The 23,290-nt window shown below is 45.4% G+C and overlaps 1 protein-coding gene across 1 annotated transcript in view; it reads left to right on the top strand.

The window, feature by feature from the left end:
• The window catches only part of LOC139756335 (uncharacterized), a 133,483-nt gene that overhangs the window by 94,818 nt on the left and 15,375 nt on the right, over positions 1–23,290 (top strand). The window contains 1 exon segment of the mRNA XM_071675686.1: positions 20,685–21,874. Coding sequence (XP_071531787.1) covers positions 20,685–21,874 — 1,190 coding nt within the window.

Genomic DNA, 23,290 nt, shown 5'->3' with positions numbered 1-23,290 from the left:
GCCTCTGTCTGGGGACGACAACACTGCTGCTCTCGCCTCTGTCTGGGGACGACAACACTGCTGCTCTCGCCTCTGTCTGGGGACGACACCACTGCTGCTCTCGCCTCTGTCTGGGGACGACCCCGGAGATGTATTCGGCTCTGGGGGTGACGACTCTAATGAAGCTGCAGTCACTTCATGGGGACGACTCTCATGCTACTTTTGCCTCCGTCTAGGGGACGACTCTGGCGCCGCTATTAGATCATACCGTCATACTTTATTTATTATGGGTCGCGCCGTCGTACTTCAACAACACACCATCGCTCGTCAGGAGTTTCAAACTGTATTTATCGAAGGTCAACTTATGACGTGTATATATATATATATATATATATATATATATATATATATATATATATATATATATATATATATATATATATATATATATTGTCCAAAGTTGTCCACACAATCAGAGTCTTCGTGACCTGAATATTATTACTTGCTCCTTTCCTAAGACTAACTTTACTCGGATCTGCTGTGTTGACGTCTGAGAATTTCGTCCGAGTACCTGAGCTCTTGTGTGTGTGTTTTGTATGTTTTTTTAGGATTAGTCTTTTGTTTTTTTCACGGTTCGTTATTCTGTTAATGCTGAGCCTTATTGTGACGTTGTCTGATACGAACTGTGTTGACGTAAACTTTAATTTTACGCTTTTTTCATCTGTTATAGTTTGCTTAGTCCTGCTATTATTCTGTTTTACGTTTTCTTATGGTTTCTGGCTTAAACCTCGATGTAAACTTCTGGTATTTTCTAGTTAAGATTGATCGTTATTTTCCAAATTTGTCATGACTTTTTTTTTTTCATAATGTTGCAACCGAGATTACCTGCTATGAAATTGGTATCTTGTGATCGGTCAAGTGGATGCTAATCATCAAAGAACCTTTCACAGTGGGATTTGATCCCGATCATTCCAAGTGCAGACTGTCTCCTGCACCTGATGAACATAAACTAAGTTACTGTATCGGCGAATGTCCCCCAAAGATCAGAGATGGGGGGAGTTGTTGGAGACACTGCTAGACAAGCCTGGAAGATGGGTAGCTCCTGGCTTCTCTGACAGGTAGTGAGGTATTAGTGGAGGAGGTGGATGGGTGGGGGGATACATCGTTTGATATTGATGAGGATCTTAAGTGTCCAAGAGCAGGTCGTCATACCCGAAGGTCGTACCGTCGTGCTGTCGAGTCGTTAGTATATCATTAATTCACTTCCCTGTTATCTGATGCTCGAGATTCGCATTTGTCGTATGCTTATAAATGAGGGCGTTTGGCACTTTGTTTTTTTTCAACTTCTTATTTTGAAATGTCTATTGTCTAGATGTACATAGACAAAGGGTTTCAGTGAGCGTATGGGTGAAGGGCACATATCTAGAGGTAGGTGGAAGCCAGTACAGAGCGTTACAGTGGGTACAATACATGGACAGGTGGGCCCGAGTGGGGACCAGGAGCGACCGTGGGCGTGTTTCAGGACTAATTGCCCCATTAGCCAGCGGGAATGGGCTGGTGTCTAATTGGATACGTTTGCCATGTAGCAATGGAATTGTGCTCACCTCTTGAGTTGCTCTCTGTGCCATGCTAAACCATCTCGTCTGAGTGGTGATGGAATATTGTTTATTGTTGGACGTTATTAGTGTATATATATATATATATATATATATATATATATATATATATATATATATATATATATATATATATATATATATATATATATATATATATATATATATATATATGGTGCTTCCCTATACCTTATACTTGTTCATGGTACCTCCTTGTATACATTCATATACCTAATACTCTCTCCTCAGGCTTTGATGTGTACCTTACACCCGTACATGATGTTTCCCTCTACCTTATACAGAATTTTAAGCTTCTGGATTATTTATATTGGCTCACGGTACTTCCGCGTACCTTACACTCGCTCATGATGCTTCTGCGTACCTTACACTCGCTCATAGTGCCTCTGAGTACCTTATACTCGCTCATAGTGCTTCTTGGTAGATTACACTCGCTCATAGTGCCTCTAGGTACCTTACACTTGCTCATAGTGCTTCTGGGTACCTTACACTCGCTCATAGTGCCTCTGGGTACCTTATACTCGCTCATAGTGTCTCTGGGTACCTTATACTCGCTCATAGTGCCTCTGGGTACCTTATACTCGCTCATAGTGCCTCTGGGTACCTTATACTCGCTCATAGTGCCTCTGAGTACCTTATACTCACTCATAGTGCCTCTGGGTACCTTACACTCGCTCATAGTGCCTTCTTGAACCTTACGCATCAGTCCCCTCCCCCTTGTCCTCTCCATTCTCACCCATCATTGGCTCCTCTCCCTTACTTCTCTCCTCTCACTCTCATCCCGTCTCATCCCATTATAGTCCATCTCCACTGGTATTTACGATCACGTAATCCATAACAATGCTCGACTTCCGATATTTGAGCAGAATTCTCATGTAATCTCTTGTGATTAATTCGCTCGTTATGTAACATGTTACATAATCGGTGTTGCTCAGCCTTCGCAAAGTAGTTCGCTTCTATGTCGTCAGATAATCCGTAATGTGACTTGTCATGTAATCCTTTATGTCACATTTGAGATAATCTTATGTAACATGTCGAATAGTCCATGATGTAATCCGTCAAATAATCCATTAAGTAATCCATCCAATAATCCGATATGTAACTTGTATGATAATAATCCATTATGTAAGTCAAATAATCCGTTACGTATTCTGTCAAGTAATTCATTATGTAACTTGTCGTAACAATGCAGTTCCTTGCCCGCGACCATGTAACTTATAATACAGTCACGGAGGCCAAGTCCCTGAACCACTTATGCACACTGTGTCCTCTTTTGCGCTACCGCCCACAGGTGGGATGGGAGACCATAATAGACTTGTCCATCCTGTGGTAAAAATCAGATCAAAATTCTTTCTCTTCCCTATTATGGTTACAATCCATTTTCTTCCTCGCTTCCCGTATTCTTTCTCTTTCCTTCCATTCTCCCACATTTCCCGTATATCACGATAGCTTTTTCCTCCAATCCCCTCTCCCCGTTTTCTACCGTTTCTCCCCGTTCCCATTTTCTCTTATCCCCATTTTCTCTCTCCTTCCCATTTTCTGTTTCCCCTTCTTAGTTTCTCAGCCCGTCCTTCCAGAATCGGCCGTCTCCTCCCGCTGGTGTGAGCCTCTTGTCGGCCCTCAACACTCGGTGTATGTTTACCACTCCCGGCCACCGTGTTGTCGCGGGCAAATAGCTCTCAAGTGGGCCCGCCAGCCACTTAGTGAGAGGCTCTTGTCGTCGGCGGCGATGGTGGTGTGTGTGTGTGTGTGTGTGTGTGTGTGTTTTCTTGATGATGATAGTACTGATGATGTTATCAATAATGATGATAACCAGAGGCATCGTAATGATAATCAGTAGAGGTTTATCGAATTGCATGTTGAAAATGTTTAAGATTCACTGAAAATATGTACAACGTGAACAGTGGGTTTATGGAAAGGGTGGCAAGTTTTTACACATATAGATAGGTGGAGGTTAACGTACTGTCTGAACTGCAACTCCGGGACGGGGGATCTCAGGTGGCAGGAGGCGACGGTGGCGGGATGGTGCAGCAGCTCCTTCCCTGACTGTCCCCGATAAGTGATGACTGGAGAGGATCAGAGGGGGGGTCTGTGTACTAAGATCCTCTTTAGTAGAAAGTCTTCGTGAGATCGAGGATCTTCCTGTGAATAGATCCAAAGGTCTTGAGTTCATGAGGACTGTGTGGACGATGGCTGGAAGATCTGATGATGATGGTACTGATGTGTTCCTCTCAGCATTCTCCTCCAGGATGACACCGAAAAGCCTGGGTGGACTGAACACCCTGGAGGGGGCTGGTGGCCCAATGAGTCAGCAGCGGGTGAGACCTTAGTGTGAAACAAAGGCCATCGTGTCTGACTGCGGCCTTGGTCTTTGGTTGACGATGAGGCGTTTGCCGATGATCCAGTACTAGTGGTTGTGAAGGTGACCTGGAGGAGAATGTAGTCGGGAGAGCCGTTCTCACCGTTCTCACCAACGGTACACGACTTAACTGTTTCCAATGAACGATCGTATCCAGCAGGGCTTCACTTATAAGGATGAGGAGCCACATAGGGACCATCTCATCACTGTCCTGTACTGGACGCCACATTGGAGGAACCGGGAGTCAGAGATGGCTTCTTGAAACCAATCACTTTCTTGCCTGGTGCCAGTATGGGCCTAGGAGGAATGAGAGACCGTAATTGCACCACTTATTTCTCTTCATTCAGTATGACAGAACTCGATGATCCCGGATAAGCATTTGATTCCATGACTCATTCATCAACTTGGTGTTCTCTGGGGACCAGGGAAGTGGGGGGTTGACACCTCTCCTTCATTCATGTTTACGTATCCTTGACATCACGTATGGGGTACCTCAGGGATCCGAGCTAGGCCGCTTGGTGATCCTAGTGTAAATGCCGTCTGCCTGTCGATGGGTCAAGCCCCGAGTTTCATCTGACGGCACGTTCCCCTACAACTGTGTCCCCGGAGTCAGTGTACAGACGACCCTGTATTTCTCTAGCTGAACGCAGAGGAGGTAGTGTCACTCATACTCCATATACCTAGGAGTGTCACTTCGAGCCGTCGCTAGATTTGGACACGACCCTCCCCAAGCGTCCAGCAGAAGATGGCATGAACATGTGACACAGTCGGACATTCCTCCGATGCTAGCGAGGGGAAACAGTAGATCATAATTGTGTAACATGAGCTGCCGGAAAATACTGCGTATCAAGCATGAAGACCTGTGACCCAAGGGGACCCCCTCACACACACACACACAGACCCCCACACACACACACACACACACACACACCAGCTCCTCCTCCTGTGGAACGCCCTACCGAACAAGGATACCAGACCCATACGTGACTTCAAATCTGGCTCTTACGATACACATCCTTTACCGCCTCCTTCAGGTAAAAGACCTCTGCCACATACGACTATAAACTCATCGTTTCCTCGACGCTGACGACGGCCACATTGTCTCAGCTGATCTCAAGGAATGTATCCGCTACTCGTCACAGCCATCGCCTTGCTTATAGATCGCAAGGTATATATAGAGATTAGAGTAATGGGGATATATATATATATATATATATATATATATATATATATATATATATATATATATATATATATATATATATATACTCTCTCTCTCTCTCTCTCTCTCTCTCTCTCTCTCTCTCTCTCTCTCTCTCTCTCTCTCTCTCTCTCTCTCTCTCTCTCTCTCTCTCTCTCTCTCCATTGTCCTCACCGCAGTGTACCCTCCTCGTCTCTCCACTTGTCCCCACACTTTCCGTCACACTGAGACCCCACCCCACCGCCTCTCACCACCTAACCTCTCCTTCCCCCTACCGTTAAATGTACAATTATCCTCGCGAGTCGAACCAATTTAATAGCCTATTTTACCTCGCTGCCTCCCCATGTGACCCGCCCGTCACTCAACACCCCACTTTTACCGCAAGAGTATCTTCCCATTTTCTTTCTGTTATCCCTTCCCCCCCTACTCCCTCCACCTCTTCCCATTTTCTTCCATGTAACGGCTTCCTTCTACCCTTCCCATTTTCTTCGTGTTTTCCCATTCTCCCATACCCTCCCGTTTTCTCCCTGTTATGCGATCCACTCCACGTTTCCCGTTTACCGTTATGCCTCTGTTAAGAGAAATCTTTTCCCATTTTTTTTCTCCATACCATTTTCTGTATGCCTCCAGATGTGACCTACGACCCGACCATCAAGAATCTGGTCGTGATCAAAGACCGTACTTTTGTGCTCAAGGTTTGTACGGGTTGTGCTCCAGGGTCGTACCGGTATGCTTAAAGGTCGTTCCCTCGTGTTCCAGGGTCATACCATGAGCCTAAGAGTCGTGCCTTTGTGCTGAGAGTTGTACTTTTGTGCTTAAGGGTCGTACCCTTGTGCTTAAGGGTCGTCCTCTTGTGCTTAAGGGTCGTCTTCTTGTGCTTAAGGGTCGTACCCTTTGTGCTTAAGGGTCGTACTCTTGTGCTTAAGGGTCGTACCCTTGTGCTTAAGGGTCGTCCTCTTGTGCTTAAGGGTCGTACCCTTTGTGCTTAAGGGTCGTACTCTTGTGCTTAAGGGTCGTACCCTTGTGCTTAAGGGTCGTACTCTTGTGCTTAAGGGTCGTACCCTTGTGCTTAAGGGTCGTCCTCTTGTGCTTAAGGGTCGTATCCTTGTGCTTAAGTGTCGTCCTCTTGTGCTTACGGGTCGTCCTCTTTGTGCTTAAGGGTTGTACTCTTGTGCTTATGGGTCGTATCCTTTGTGCTTAAGGGTCGTATCCTTGTGCTTAAGGGTCGTCCCTTTGTCCTCAGGGGGTCGTACCCTTGTACTTAAGGGGTTTAAAGTATGCTTCATGCCGAGAGTCTATGGATATACATTTTTCATTTATGTTTCAGTCCTTTGAATGGTGGGAGAACACATTAGAAGGATCGAAAACCTTTTATTTTCTTTCTTTTCTTCTTCCAGTACATTAAAAGAATCTTGAAAGAATAATCGCTCAGACGACAATACAAAGATAAGAGATGAGTCAATCTTAAGATGAGAAAAATAAAAGAAATAGTTGAATTTCAGGTTTAGGGGCCAGACAGATGTGGTCGCCATTTGTCACGTTCGCCGCCGCCGCCTCCGCCTCCCGTTTTCTTTACGGATCATCTTACGGCACTCACCCCGTCAGCCCCCGAGCCGTCGGGCAGGGAGTGACAGGGGCGACCCGCCGTGATGGGAGGACCAGCACAGAGGAATGAGAGAGAGAGAGAGAGAGAGAGAGAGAGAGAGAGAGAGAGAGAGAGAGAGAGAGAGAGAGAGAGAGAGAGAGTTATACTACACAGTTCATTGGGTGGATGTCAACTCAGTCAGTAGGTTCGGGCAGACAACACAAAGTGGGTCAAAGATCTCCATCACAGACCCACACCCAGCGACACTCTCCAGACGAAGTAGAATGATGGTATCTTCTACTTTGCTTGCGCTGTGTCTCATCCGTCGGATGGATGATCAGCTGGGTGAGTGCTGCTGGGTGACACCACGTCTTCCTCCTCCTACCTCCCCTCCCCCCCTCACCTGCAGGTGTTGAGCTGGGGGGGGGGGGGGGCCCGCACAACCTACCCCAGAGGTTCTCACACCAAGTCGGCGTCAGGGGTGTCGGGTAACATAACACTTTGCCGTGATCTACGTACGTCGGACGATTTTCCGGTCGCGTTGAAGACGGGCGAGAGCGGCAGCCGCCCTAATCGTGTTGGCGCGACGATGATTTTGGTAGACTGATGTGTCGTTTGACATGTAGCTTGGAGGTTGGTGATGGTACTACCCACACGCAGGGCCGCGGGCGGCGCACGGAGTAGCGAACGAAAATGGAGAGCATTTGGTGATTTTTCAATTTTGCACTAAGAGCATCTAGTTTTACAATTTGGCAATGTATATTTATTGTCTTCATATCCATACGGACAAAAGCACTTCAGTGATATTATGGATGGAGAGTACATTGGCTCAGGGTAGGTGGAGGCAAGAGCGGCTAATCTGTCGCGCACTATTGCCCATCCTGTGGGCTCTGGCGCAGTAAGAGATACAGAAATGCACCAGAGATTTGTGGCACAATGTCTGCCCGCCTAGCTGCGGTACGAACCAGCACTGACGTGGCAATGGTGGTACTGTATATGTCGTTTAAACCATAAAGAATGCAGCAAGATATGGTCAGTTTTGATTCATCATTTATAACAGACGCTGTCGATGATTCGGCGTCGGACATGCAAGTGTGGCATAACGAACACACCTCCTTCATCCTGCTTCACTCCCTCCCTCACCCGCTTCCTCACGTAAACATACACACATATATATTCACTCGTTTGTTCATGTCATCCTTCACTGGTCTTTAAGTTTGTTTATTTATGTTACTATTATCATTGTTTTTATTATCTGTAGTAGTAGTTGTAGTTGTTGTTGTAGTATTAGTAGTAGTAATAGTAGAACAGTTGTCGTATTAGTAGTAGTAGTAGTATAAATAGGAGTAGTAGTAACAGCGCCATTTATAATTCTTAATATATGCATCCGATCCTCCGACTTGTCAACCTTTCTTTTTGTCTGCATCACATCACACGACCTTGATGGTACAACACAGTGTCTTTCCCATGTACCTCCCTGCTGCAGTATACGTGCCACCTGCCCCGTTGCCTCCCCCTTCAAGCAGCTACACACACACACACACACACACACACACACACACACACACACACACACACACACACACACACACACACATGGGTACCAAGAGCGTCATCACTCGTGACGTAACAGATCTGGTCACTGCCTCGTTGAGCGCCTTTATCGACACGAACATTTATCTCTTTTTTCCCCCCTGCGAGTTAACCCCCTTGAGTATAACTATGCGATCCTTAGGGTATAACGGCTTGACCTTTGACCTGACCCAAGGAAGACAGGTGATCGTACCCAAGGGTCGTACCTTCGTGCTATAAGAGTCATGCTGTTGAGTTCAAGAGTTCTTATAGTTGTTTAAAGAGGTTAAGATCGCTTGGTGAACCTCACATGTCCCCATAACTTTCTTAATATATCCTTATCCCTTGAATGCTGTTTTGATATTTGCCAGCACACACACAGTGTGTGTGTGTGTGTGTGTGTGTGTGTGTGTGTGTGTGTGTGTGTGTGTGTGTAGAGGAGGGAGATAGGAGTGATAGTGTCTTTGGACGGGAGTGGGAGATACACTGCGACGTGAGGATCATGGCAGAAGAGGGGAGCTGGAAGGAAAGGTTAAATAGCATGAGCGTTTCGGTGATGGGAGGGAGGAAAGATTGATGGAGGGAAAGGTTGGTTCTCGGGTGGGAGGGAGTGTGGTGTAGAGTGGGAGGGAGACTGATCGTGAGCAGTGACACTGATGGGAGAGGAGGATAGTGTAGTGGAAGGGGGTAAGGATAGAAGGGTGGTACTACGGGGGATAGAGGTAATGATGAAATGACTAGGGAGAGGACAGGACTAGAGGACGAAGAACATAAAGATGATGCTGGGGACGAGGGGCTGGTGGCTTGCCTAGAGTCCAGGGAGAGGTAATCGTGTTGAAGGTGTGTGGACTGTGGCACGGCGGCGAGATAGGCGGCTGCTGACACAACCGCTGTCATCCATTACACGCACTGAGGGCACTCCCCTCAGCTCCGGTCCAGTCGTCCAGTCCAGTCCAGAGTACTGGAGGAGTTTGGGCACAAGAGCCCTTGGACGCAGGCTGGCGCTGGCGACACCCACCCTCGCCATTAGCCGCCCTGCCACACCCTGAAAAATGGTTAATGGATCTGCCGCGTCACCTGATATGTTTAGAGAAAGGTCACGCCTGCTGTTTCACGGGTTTAAACCTAAAATGACACTACTTAACGCTGAGTCAAGCCACTGTGTAGGAGAAGGGGGTGTTATTCATCCTTTGGTTACTTTACACCAGACACTCACATCCCCAGGCCCACTACCTTCCAAAATTTTTGGTCTAGATCATATGTTTCAGGAGTCGTGAAATATATAGCAAGACCTGCTAGCATCTGGTGATAGAAACTGATCGTATTTTGCTCTGATCCGTATAACATCATAGTTAGGATATAGAATACAACAGATTACAGTAATACAAGTTGTCTTTATTCTTATCCTTTTACAGCAGTTTGTGGCGGCAAAATTGTCTTAGTTTTGACCAGCTGTTACCTGGAGGTGAAGTGTTGATTTCACATTGCCTTGCACCCATAAGATTTTTTTGTTTGAGTTCTTATTAAATAATTCTTTTGAGGTTACTCGCTGGGAGATCCAGGTTAGTTACATCCTTCAGGTCATAAGCTCTTGCCCACTCGACATTCCTATCATGCATTCTGAGCTCAAAATGTGATATAATTCTGGGTAATTTGATTATCCCTGTGTCGTGTTTCAGACCCAAATATATCACAGTCATGCTGAAGGGACTTTGGTTGCAGTTAGTGACGACAGTTCATGATAGAATCTGTCAGCAGTGAGCATTATCCTCTCCGTCAGCATACATCAGAACAGTCAGAACAACTAGTGTTCCTTAGTCTGGTTTATCATTGGGAAGACAAACATGGCTGAGCATTGAGGAAATACATCTTACTTCAGCCCCGAGGGTAGACTTTTAAGCTACCAGGCCTCCCTGTCGACACTCCTGCTACTCACCTCACACACCCTTTCCTCCGACAGGATCCAGCAGTTCCCAGGCTTATTTAGGGTACACGTTAAAGATATTTTCTGTGTCTGGTCTGTAGGGCCAGGCACAGCCTTGGGTCCACGGAACAACCCAGAGATGCTACACACTGATTTTTTTAACCACTCGTTGCTATAGGCTCTCTGCTCCACCACCTGAGTCACGCGCTGATACCATTAGGTCACCCAACCCTTCTCGTGTTGTGAATTACGCCCAGATGGGAGTTATGGGGAAAATATTCTATATAGAAGGATTCAACTCCATCCACTGTGACGTCTTATGCATTTTCAGTGATGCAGAGACACTCGATGACGTATTTCAGTTCTTGAGCACGACGGTACGACCCTTAGGTACAATGGCCTAGCTTTAGACTTAACCTTGGAATGTCCCATTACGGGCCAGACCAGCAGTGTCCAAGGGTCGTAACATTATGCTAAAAAAAAAAAGGACAAAATGCTAAAAGCACGCATTCATGAACGATGATTTTATCCATATATATATTTTCCTGAATATCGACGTTTGTTAATGTAGTTCGCATGCCGATAACATGAAATATCACGCGTTTTGTGGTCTATGAATTATGAATTTTAAGTCTTCCTTTCGCGTAATGGTGTTCTACATGTCCTCTTCAAAGTGCCTCTGGGCCAGATACATTAAGAGTAGTAATTTCACCAATTTAATTGACGAGATTTAATGTGTTATGCAAATCTAGTGATCACAGGGAGAAGTGTATTTGAATGTAGGCAGAGAATGAATGAAATTCATAATATTTTTTTTGTAAAGATGCGCTCGTACGAACGGACCTACGGACGAAGGAACACGAAGAGAGGGAAAGGCTGGGTTATGCGTCTCATAAATTTCCCGATATTCCGAAAACCATTAGAAACGATTCATTTTACATGCGCTAGTTAAGAGCAGATCATAAATCTGATATATTCCTGAACGTACTGTTGCCATATTTATTGCTTATTTTCAATAGGACGTCAGAAATAAGAACATGAAAATGTGAGTACAGAACAATACCCAAAGTTATACGAAAACTTTGTATCACTAATACGTAACAGAACAACCACTGTTGAAATATATATTTTGGTAATGTTATATGATAATTTTTCCCACTTTTTATAATACTCTAGAATAATGCATTTGCTAATTGATAATAAAGGGTTTTATTATGTGTCCTTTATGTGTGCAAAGCAGTGGTTTAATGTTTTCATTCAATGTTTACCTTGCATGTTTTGTTTTTGTTATTGATATATCTATTCTCAAGGTAAAAACAAATTCGAAACGAGACTCTGAAATGATCATCCGTTTGCCTGTAAAGTTGTGGCGATATATGGCAGGGCTGGGCGTATGGCAACCGAGGTGGCAATAGACGAATGTGTCAGAGAAGCATGCAGTGCTGCCTTCCTCCCGCGCCAGTCCTACCAACACCAGATATATATCTTCACTTACTCTTTACTCTCTGCCTAAAAAGATCTAAGTCTTTTTTCAGGTAATTCTTTCGTCTTCTATTGCTTTTGAAAAGATAATACAAGAAATATTGGGGTGGCGTACGTAGAGTCGAAGCCAAACGCAAAAATAACATCGAGCCAAACTGGAGTGGGGGATGCACCTGCTCTTCACGTATCACACTACCGACAGTTTACATTCCGCTACTTTTGTCCTATTTATCAACAATTCTTGGTCCCTTTTTGTGGAATTTCCTTTAAAGAGCGAAGAATTCCAGGCATCTGTCCTTTAGGACTATTATTTCACGTTCGTGATTTCGTAGTGTGTCACCATGTAAAAAGAGAAATTACTGCCGACGTGTCAACTTTCTTTTTTTTTCTTCTTCTTGCTCAGCAAGAGCCATGTGGGGTCAACAATCAAGGGAGTCTAATTACCCCTGATAGTAATATTTCATGAAAACACTTGAGCTCCCGTTTTCTTCGGACCGGAGTACGATTTTACATTTTCCTTAGGCATTATAGGTTATACTTGTCAGTTCCATGCTGTCCAGGTTAACATTGCTTGTTTTGAAGTTTTTCCTTTTATATGCTGCACAAGACGTTAATTCAAGGGTGGCATTGTTTTAAGCTGCCCCTAATATCAAAATACGACGCATGTTGAAGTAATATTCATATAAAGATTAGCTCCTAGTAATATTCTCAAAGACTGATTAGCTCCTAAACGTCAGTGTGAATGAAGTACACATCTGGGCGCTTCATATCAGTTGCTTGTGTTGACAGTGGTTGGTGATGTGTTCCGCAGTGGCTGGTGCGTTAAGTAACACAAACATACTAACCACACTCATAAGACGAGTGCTTATGCAACATGATCTGCAATACCGCCTGATGATTAACTATTTCTATACGGTAACTCAAGATCATTGAGGATTATCCGGAAGGCAAAAGTATTTTCAAGAATAAGGTACCGCGTTTAGTCATATATATATATATATATATATATATATATATATATATATATATATATATATATATATATATATATATGTATATATATATATATATATATATATATATATATATATATATATATATATATATATATATATATATATATATATTCCTATGAGTTCGTGGACTCCGCCTACAGATGGGAACGCCGCGAACGGGAAGTAGCTTTGAACGAGGCTGTTTCATCGTCAGCGGACGAAAAAGAATATTACGTCTTCAATAGCCATTTCGCCTTAAAGACGCCCACTTTAACCTGCCACCGCGTGGAGCGCAGCCTTGAAGCTTCCAAAGCGTCACTAAAGGGGTCTCTCATATATATATATATATATATAAATATATATATATATATATATATATATATATATATATATATATATATATATATATATATATATATATGTGTGTGTGTGTGTGTGTGTGTGTATATATATGATGTAAAAGGAAAGCGAGTGAATGATCTGTTTGTCTACGTATTTCCCATAAAAAGTCGCTGCTGGTTGGGGAAAGCGTGTGTGTGGAGTGACCGCTTTTATGGTGTGACGTGAGCAGGCAGATTGATCACTATTTGTGTGTTACGGGAAGAGGGTTCTGCACTCGCGTGCGTGCGACTGTTAACTTTGTATGTATGCACCATACATTGATTCCTACACACACACACACTAGTTTATGCCAAGTGTGTGTGTGTGTGTGTGTGTCAGTGACCAGCACCAGTCTTCCAGGTGACGCTCGTCACCGCTCGGACCTTCCAAGGTTTGTACATCTGCCCCGTAGTAACATCTTTTATCATTTCCTCTTAAATCCCTACTCGACTTCTCCTCCCTGCGAGGTAAGCAAGGAGATTCCGAAGTCAATCTTAAACATTTATGTTTCATCGACATTTTGAAGTAGAGTGAAGACGGCTGGGAATTATATACTTTTAGATTTTATAAATATTTTTTTTTTTTTTAGATGTACATCATGATTACAATTCTTCCTGCACTGAAGTCGAGTCTTAGACTTTTGTTAATCTCGGATTAACAGAGACTTGCCACTTCTCTTTCTTGTTGATGTCTGTGTCATTATGTGCAAAACAAACAGGAGGAAAAAAGGAATATGTTGTTACAGTTGCTTGGCTGGTGTGTGAGCGGGGACCCCGCCTCACACCCTCTGCTTTTTTCTTTTTCATTTTTTTTTTTTTTACTAAGAGGTTCCCGGCTTCTTAGTTCTTGGTAATATTTGTCGCTGTAGTTTTGTAAACAGTCACGCGGTATGAGAATATTTTGGGGCAATTTATTATTCATTCATGCGTATTACCTACATGTTCTGTATGGGGAGGGAGAGTTTTACACTCGTGAGGGCCCCCCCATCTCCTAAGCATTCTTTATCATACACCTTCTTAGATTCATATATGCCGTGTGTGTGTGTGTGTGTGTGTGTGTGTGTGTGTGTGTATGTGTGTGTTTATCATATACACTAGTGATAGCAAACGGTGGAGGGAGAGAGAGAGAGAGAGAGAGAGAGAGAGAGAGAGAGAGAGAGAGAGAGAGAGAGAGAGAGAATTTTAAAGAACGAATTGTGAAAATGATTGAATGAAGATTGTTGATACGTGAGTGAATGAATGTAGTGGGAGGGGAGGGAGGGAGAGAGGAGGGTGGACCCGAGTGACGGCGAGAATGAATGATGAACACTGCCCATCTGGACTCAAGGTTCATTCACGCTCACTCATGAAGACTCATTCAGTGGCGGGTCTCCCGCGGGATCGGGGGTGGAGGAGGGGAGAGTGGCGGCCGGGTTAGGGGGGAGGAGCAAGAAGACTCATGCCATTACCTCTGTCATGTGGCATACATTCCTCCTCCAGGCTCAGTTTCGCGCCCTTTGTCTGTCTTTCTCGAGTGTGTGTGTGTGTGTGTGTGTGGTATGGGGGGTTTTGGGGGTTTCTAGTATGGTGTTGTGGGTGGTGTTGTGGTCCTTGTATGACGGTGTGGGGTTTGTAGTCCTGGTACGGTGGTGAAAGGGTTGTTGTGGTCGTGGTACAGTGGTATGGAGGGGTTGTTTGTTGTTATTGTAATTGATATTCGTAATGATTAATCAGAAACTGTTAGGAAATGATTACCCAGAAATTTATTACAGAGACTTTGAAGTAAATCACGAAGGTTCCAAGTCAAATCATAGAAGTTCTTAAAAGCATATGAGAAATGGGGAAAAAATCCAGTAATTACCTTTTTAGAATGGAATGGTGGTTGTAGTGCCATAGCACTCGATTCTAAGTTAATGGAATAATAGTACATGATTCTAGAGTACTAGAGTTCTAGAGTACTGGGATAGTGCCTGATTCGAAAGTAATAGTTCGCAATTCTTAGCAGTTCATAGTACGTGCCTCCTCATAGGATAAACTCCACAGATCTGCACTTGTTCATACATGATGCACTGCCATTGACCACGGTGACCATGATGTAGAGACTGTGTGCGTGTTTTTCTGGTCTCTCCACCTACCGGTCCGTATCTGGATGGGTGTCCATGGGTGCTCTTCAAGGCTCCCACACTGTACAGGTCCGTCCTAAGCAGGCTATAGGCTAAGTTTCCTTAGGACTACTGACCCAAGCTGGCTGGAGAGTACGAACGAAAGACGATGTGGATGCTAAGTTAGTAACTTCTTATGTTATTGTTACGTAAATTTCACAGAAAGTAGTAAGGAAATTTATGTTCATTAACTGAAACTTTTGTTAAACTCCAACTGACATTTGTCAAGGGACGTACCACAGGGAGGTTTTAGATGAATATCAAAAAATTAAGTAGAATTTGCATAGTTGCAATATAAGGTTCCCTTTCACGACAGCTATGAAAAATGAATGAGAATAGTTTTTTTTTTCTTTAGTTCGTGTTGAAAAGGAAAACGGGAGTGAGTAGATAAGTGGAATTTAAACTTTTGGTTGAGAAATATGGTTTGTAAAAGTAAGTCTATGTGAGGACTGGTTCCATCTGATGATGGTCTTATGTAACACGTCCTGTTTCCCTGCCCCAGACACAACAACGAAACGCTATTGTTATATTTCTCATTAATCACTACGTCAGTCGTATTTCAAACAAATTTATCTTAACATTTGAAATACAAGTATTTAGACAAAAAACGTATGGGCGGTAACTTTTAAACCTGATGTAGAGTCTCAACATTAGCCAGTTTCCCATTTCATATCTACCATTCTGTTATTATTCTTTCGGTCAAAATATGAAAAATTCACGCGATTGAGAAAATTGGTGTAAATTGTATATTCCATTGAAAAATCCGTCTTTGATTGTTGAATAGCTCATCAGCACGCTTGTGACAGACGTACCGTAAAACAAAGAGGTTTTTTCGCGTAAGAATTTTTTTCACTTGATAAGTGACCAGCTTGGGATGATGGTTGCCGTAGCTAAACACTGTTCTGAAAAGGGACTTAGTCAAGGATCATCCCTTGCCTAGATGGTTTCACATTGGCTCCTTAGTTACATAGATTCTTTTTGTGATTATTTTTGATCAATAGGCTCTCCGTCCGTAATGAAGAAAAAAAAAATCAGTAAAACCTTATATCTGACACAAAAATTTTCGTACATATTATGTTGATTATACTTCTTAAGATGCAGTTGAAACCTGAGCCAATTTTGCCGATAAACGAAGATATTATGGCTCTTTGAAGAAATTTCTATTTTCTTTTGTCGGAACAGCCATCTTGGACGGTGTTCGCGGGGTCACTGATTACAAATTTGAGAAGGGACCTTTTAAGGACAGTCCATGTCAAGTTTGGATTGAATTAGCTCAGTGGTTTCCGAGACTGAAATGAGATAAAAATGGACGGACGATTGACAACGGACACAAAATAACGGCAAAAGCTCTCATGGCCTCAGGTCAGGCGAGCTGGACAGAGAGAGAGAGGGAGCGTAATGCTTGCCCTCCAGGAAACTGCTTACTGCTTGAAGCAGTTGAGTTGGCGACCTGCTTCAGTTCATCTGAAACTCCGATGGCTTGCTATAGCTGGTGAATTCAGTCGAAGGTGATTAAAGACAGTACCTGGACAGATTTTGGCTTCAGACAGATGGTAGTCATTGACGGATGGTGGTCGTAGACAGATAGTGGCCTCAGAGAGATAGATGTTGGCCATAGACAGATGGTGGCCTCAGACAGATAGTGGCCATTGACAGATGGTGGCCACTGACAGATGGTGGCCATAGACAGATGGTGGCCATTGACAGATAGTGGCCATAGACAGATGGTGGCCATTGACAGATGGTGGCCTCAGACAGATGGTAGCTTCAGACAGATGTTGGCCCTTGACAGATGGTGGTGGCCATAGGCAGATGGTGGCCCTCAGACATCCTAACCCGAGACAGATGATATCCTGAGACAGTATCTTCATATGTAGGGTTCCCTGAGTGATGAAGTCCCGTCCGTTCGCAGGTGTTCCGTGCAGCGGAGCGTGTGTCATGTGCTTCATAAGGACAAGAGATGGACTATCCACGCTACAGGGTGTTACATAATACCCCCCTGGTATCAGTCGCTGCCACAGAAAATATGCACCACTTCCTCCCTTCGTCCCCGTGATAGTACAGATGAATGGGATAAAAAGTGGGAGATGGGAAGGTCCCGGAGCAGTGTAAGCGAGAGGTTGATAGTGATCATGGCCGCGTGTGTCGTCTCCCCCCATGGCTCTTCTCCTTCCTGGCCACACTACCTCACTCGGCTCATGCACACACACACACACACACACACGCTCTTCTTTCATATACTTTTGAGGTGGACGGGAGTTCTCTATCTCTCTCTTTCTCTCTGTCTGTCTCTTCCTCTCTCTTTCTCTGTGCGTCTCGCTCTCTCAGTGTGTTGTCCTGGTCACATGGTCGGTAGTATGGGTACTTGTGAAAAGATTCCAACGTTTTGTTTCCGTGGAGCGTGTTCTTTTTTTTTTTTTCTTTAATCTGGTGTGCGTCAGCCAATGGGAGGGTGGCGGAGGATGCCAGTGTCACCCTCCTCCAATCATGAGGCGGCATCAAGTGCCCACCGTCGAGTCCCTCGCTCATTGCTGCCAAACGTTTATGGCACACAATTAAGTCACGAATTTTTTTTCACCAATTATCACGTCGAGTAATTGCTACTGTTGGTAGATCCCAGGAAGACCTTGGTTCCTGAGGGCGGAGTGACCACGCCAGACCGATCCGGACGATCCCGCCCGCGAATAAATGGTTGAGGATGATGTTGGAGGAGCTGGTAAGGATTGTGTTGGGGGCAGCAGCAGCGGCGGCGGCGGTGGTGGTGGCAGGGTGGTGATAATAGCCTACACCCCCGCACCGAACATAAGCAAACTTGACCTGGTGCCAGACGCTAGTGCCGCCTCCTGTAAGACACGCGTCCCACCCTTGCCCAACACCACCTACCCTACGCCGACACCCTCCCCAACACGCGACCACCACACGCGTATAAGTCCGCCGCTCAAGCCCACCAAACCCTATGGACAGTGACGGAGCACTAGGCAAAGGACGCTCTATGTGCAGGACAGCCGCCGCTGGAGGAGTGATTACCAGAAACTAAACGGTTCGGAAAGTAAAAAAAAAAAAAGTTATATACATAAAAAAGTTTGACGAGTGACATCGATTACAAGAGCCGAAGAGACTTGAGGATTCATCTGAGGGCGTGCCAGCGCGGGGCGTCCCCAGCCACCACGGGGCTAAAATAGGTCGTGACCCACAGGTGCGTGACGTGTGTCGGGGTTACGACCCGCAGGTGTGGTGGGGTACCAACCCCACCTCAAAATACCCTCCACCCCCACACGCCTCACCACACACACACACACACACACACACACACACATGTTGTACTAATAGTAATGTGTTACAGAATATCCCATGGTATATATTTTTCCTATAAATCCTCATCATTATCCTGCTATACTTAATCATTACCATAATTCCATACTGTATATAGCAATCCACAGATGCATTAACCTCTCGTTTGTACATATACAGTATCTTTGTATCTGTCTTCCTTACCTTTTATCAAGCGTCACCCACGATGTCCTTGCATACCTTAATGAATTACTTTGCTGTGATACATGATCTTGATTTGCTTATGGTTCATTGGTTGTCACTGTGGCATAAGTGATATGGCCTCTGAGCTTTGACACTGAGGGCCAGGTGAGAGGCTTTCCTATCATACTCAGTGGGTCATACCGTTGTACTTAAGGTGGCAGAGCAATGTTTGCCCTGATGCTTAGGGTATTAGTAGTAGTAGTAGTAGTAGTGGTAGTAGTAGTAGTAGTAGTAGTTTCTGAAGCATTAGTGAGGTGGAGAAGAATATTCAACAATGTAATGAGTGGTGGAGAAAGACTATGGTATTTCCAGATAACGAAACGGATTACTAGGACAGGTAATAATGGTAATAATATGATATGAGAAGAATATTAATGGAAATATAGGTGATTGCGGCAGCTACAGTGATATGACCAACCATGATATGGTTAGTAGTAGAGAAGTTGTAGTAGTAGTGTAGTAGTAATAGTAGTAGTAGTAGTAGAAGTAGTAGTAGTAGTAGTAGTAGTAGTAGTAGACGTTGTAGTCGTAGTAATAGTGATACAATTAGTAATAATTTGGCTCACATTTGGTAATCGATAGGTTTACCTACAGATGGTAGTGTAATTGGCGATACTACTCGTGTTTTTGGGCTTAGTAATATAAGGCAGTTGTAGTAGTAGAAGTGATGGGAGTACCATCACTAATAAGGCTAATATTAGTGATAGTTCACGTAATAGTAAACAGATATTTTGGTAGCAGTGCTAGTAGCAGCAGCAAGCGTTGGACAGTGACAGTAAGAGTTGTAGCAGTATTGTAACAAGCAATCGTAAGAGTTACTGTAAGAACAGCAGGTGTAATGGTGGCCACAGTAGTCTAAGTTGTCTTAAGTTTGATATCTTACTAGTAGACATATTTCTGAAAACATACGTAGTAGTAGTAGTAGTAGTAGTAGTAGTAGCAGCAGTAGTAACTTAACAGTAAGGGAAAAAGTAGTAGTAGTAGTAATAGATGGAGTGGTAGTTGTTTTGGGAGACTTAAAAGTAGGGATAGACTTATTGACAGTAGGAAAAATATTGGTAGTGATGATGTAGTCTTGGTAGTGATGATGTAGCGGATATGTAGTGATAGTGGTAGACGAGGTCCTCTTTGGTGGTAAGGAATAATGGTGGTGGGATAGTCACATAACGAATGATAGTGTTGGTAGTGATGATGTAGTGATCGTGCCGTTGATAGTGACGGGGTTGATGTAGCGATAGTGTTAAGTCGTAGTGGTAGTAAATATAGCGTTTTAGTGTAGCAGTAGATTGGATAGTAGTAGCAGTAATAATACATGTGATGGTAGTGTTTACTTCGGCACCACAAGTAATAGTCGTGATGGTAATGGCATGGAGTAGTAGTAGTAATAGTAGTAGTAGTAGTAGTAATAGTAGTAATAGTAGTAGCAGTAGTAATAGTAGTTGTAGTAGTAGTAGTAGTAGTAGTAGTAGTAGTAGTAGTAGTAGTGATAGATATGGAGAGGGTGAAAAGGAGTATTGCATTTCGTGGCGACCATCAGTTGAGCACGACGGTACAACCCTTTCGTGTAATGGCCTTTGACCTGACCCTTCGTATTGCAGAGCTCAAGGGTCGTGCCATATAACCTGACGAAACTAAAGATGTGTCAATCAGATGGTCGGCATTACCAAGGTGTTTGAATGTTACATAATTACTACGTATTTCTTAACACTGTTCAGTACATATTGAAGGACTCGACCAGCTACTGACGTGTTGTTTTCAGGCGGTGAGTTCAGGAATATGTCACGGAAACACACGTCATGTGTCTGGAACATTGCCCTCGACAGTCATAGGGGATTTAAGGAACGTTTGTAGGCCTTTGTCTCGTGACGTTGTTTACTAACTGCAGGTTTCCATTCCAGGAGGCAGCAGGATGCACCTGGAGGACTACACCAGCAGCCACACGGGGTCGCCCGAACCTCTCATACCCTCGGAGCTGACCTCATGTGACCTGGGCGGCCTCATTAGCCCTCTCGGAGACGCGTCGCATGCCGAATCCCCGCTTGGTCCTCCCGCAGCCTTCTCGCCGCCCACCATCAGCGTGGAGGCGCCCCAGGAGTCGGGGAGCGCTGGAGCCACGTCGCAGTTGTCCACAGCCATGAGCGCACTTGGGGAGCTGCACGGTGACCTCTACCTGGCGGGGGAGGAGTGGCCTCCCTCCTTGGAGAACCTCTTGACGGCGCTGCCCGGCGGCTCCTCTCTACCGGAACTCGTGGTAACGGACCCACGCCCTCCAGACACGCCTATATTCACCACCTCAATGCCTCCCCCGCCGCCCAACACGGATCTCCTGGACCTGCCGTCAAGCGAAGGGCTTGACCTGTACTTGGGCGGCAGCCGGTGTTCGGCCTCGCCCATGAGCGTCTCACCCGGCGGCTCCTCGCTGCCGTCGCCCTTCACCTCCAACCGCGGGTCGTTCAGCTCCACGCGGCGCTACAAGCGGCCTTACTCCACCTCACCCATGAACGTGGACGGCCTGGACCTGAACACCATCATCAGGTCGTCGCCCACGTGTCTGAGTGGCGGGTCGCCTACGAACACGGCGCCGCAACTCTCCTGCTCGCCGTCGGGCGGGAGCTATGGCCACCTCATCCCCCGTCCCGAGGCCAACAACAACCAACCGCCGCGCGCCAACCTCTCCTTCCAGTCGCTGGTCACCGAGGAGGAGGTGGCCAAGAACAACAACAACAACAACACCCCAGTGAGCAGTTCGCACTACTACAAGGTAGAGCCCAAGTCTGAGCCCGACGAGCAGGGAGGGTCGCCGCCGTACCACGACCACCATCACCAGGACGTCGAGGAGGGCCGGCCCTGCAGCCCAGCGGACGACGACGGTCCGCGCTTCTGCCGGTGGGTAGACTGCAACGTTCTCTTCTCCTCGCGCGAGACCCTCTCGCGGCACATCGAGAAGGCCCACATCGACCAGAGGAAAGGCGACGACTTCACGTGCTTCTGGGCGGCGTGTCAACGTCGGTACCGGCCCTTCAACGCCCGTTACAAACTGCTCATCCACATGCGCGTCCACTCCGGCGAGAAGCCCAACAAGTGCACGGTAAGTACCCAGCAGTCATGTCCCTCATCCTTGTGATGAGACTGTGTTCCCCAGCCTGTGTCAGGAGTGCTATGTTCAGTTGTCATGATCCCTATTTTTATCACCGCCGCCCGTGATAAAACATCCCATCATATTGCTGGCTCTAGCACCCTTCCTTCTCCCATTGTTGATTCATACTTATGAGTTTGAAGTCACCTGAAACCGATGCTATTGTAATGCGGGCACCTCACCTAGCTGGGGAGCAGTTCCCTTTTGCCTCGAGGATAAAATTGTTCAGAATTAGAATCAGATCCTATTGTTGTCTCCCATCCTATTGTTGCTCCCCAATACTTTCGTTCGTAATGAACCACCTTCTTATCTCCCTTCTCCCTCACGCGTCCTGCTTCTCCGTCTCTGCATCTCCTCCTCCTGGCTTACCTCCCGCCTCCTGTACCTCCAGAACTAAGGCTTCAGCCTCCTCTTATGGACTCTCTGGAGGCATTTAACGACGATAAGGCCTCCCAGCGACCCCTGCCCGTGACACCAGCCGCTTCTTAACGACGCGTCGCTTCATAAAAACTATTAGATGCGATAGCGAAGCTGCCCAACCAAGAGACCGCCCACCCACTCCTGCGCCCACACACCCTGTCCTGACGCCCGCCGCCTGACGGAAGGGTGCCATCCACCGCCTGACATAGTGCCGCCCACCACCCTAACCTTCTTCTTCACCTCTCATGCTGATGTCTGGATATGACCTCCTGGAACAGCAGACACCATCTTGACGAATGAATTGTAGTTGATGATCATAAACCTTGTCGCCGTTCCTTCACAGACCCCAGATCTCGTTCCTCATCTTTCACAGACACCAGACTTTAGGTTCCTCATCTTTCACAGACCTCAAACCCTAGGTTCCTCATCTTTCATAGACCTCAGACCCTAGGTTCTTCATCTTTCACAGACACTAGACCCTAGGTTTCTCATCTTTCACATACCCCAGACTTCAGGTTCCTCATCCTTCACAGACTCGATAACTTAGGTTCTTCATCGTTCACAAACTTCAGATCCAAGGTTCTTTATCCCTCATAGGCCCAAGACACTGGGCCATTCCTTCGTCTGTTCCCATATATAAACCTCAACACTTGCACGGGACTCCTGTAACTTCGAGGCTGCGGGCTACGCGGGAGGAGAAATGTTATGAATTTATTTGAAGCAAGAAGTTCCTTGACAAGACTATGCTCATTTCCGTCCGGTGACTATGATACGGCATCGCTGAAGGTGATTCTTTTTTATCAATTCACGGGTGTACCCACAAGCAGGCGAAGTCCGGTAAAACACCATGTAATGCTTTTTTGCACGAGTAACATCGTTTTCTTCAGGCAGTTGGATGATAATAGTAATGCGTGTGAGTGAACGTATAGTCAGTACGGTGGAGCAACG

Source organism: Panulirus ornatus, chromosome 21 (assembly GCF_036320965.1).
Source record: "Panulirus ornatus isolate Po-2019 chromosome 21, ASM3632096v1, whole genome shotgun sequence".
NCBI lineage: Eukaryota > Metazoa > Arthropoda > Malacostraca > Decapoda > Palinuridae > Panulirus > Panulirus ornatus.
The sequence above is the reverse complement of the archived record's forward strand: the minus strand, read 5'-3'. Positions and strand labels throughout refer to the sequence as shown.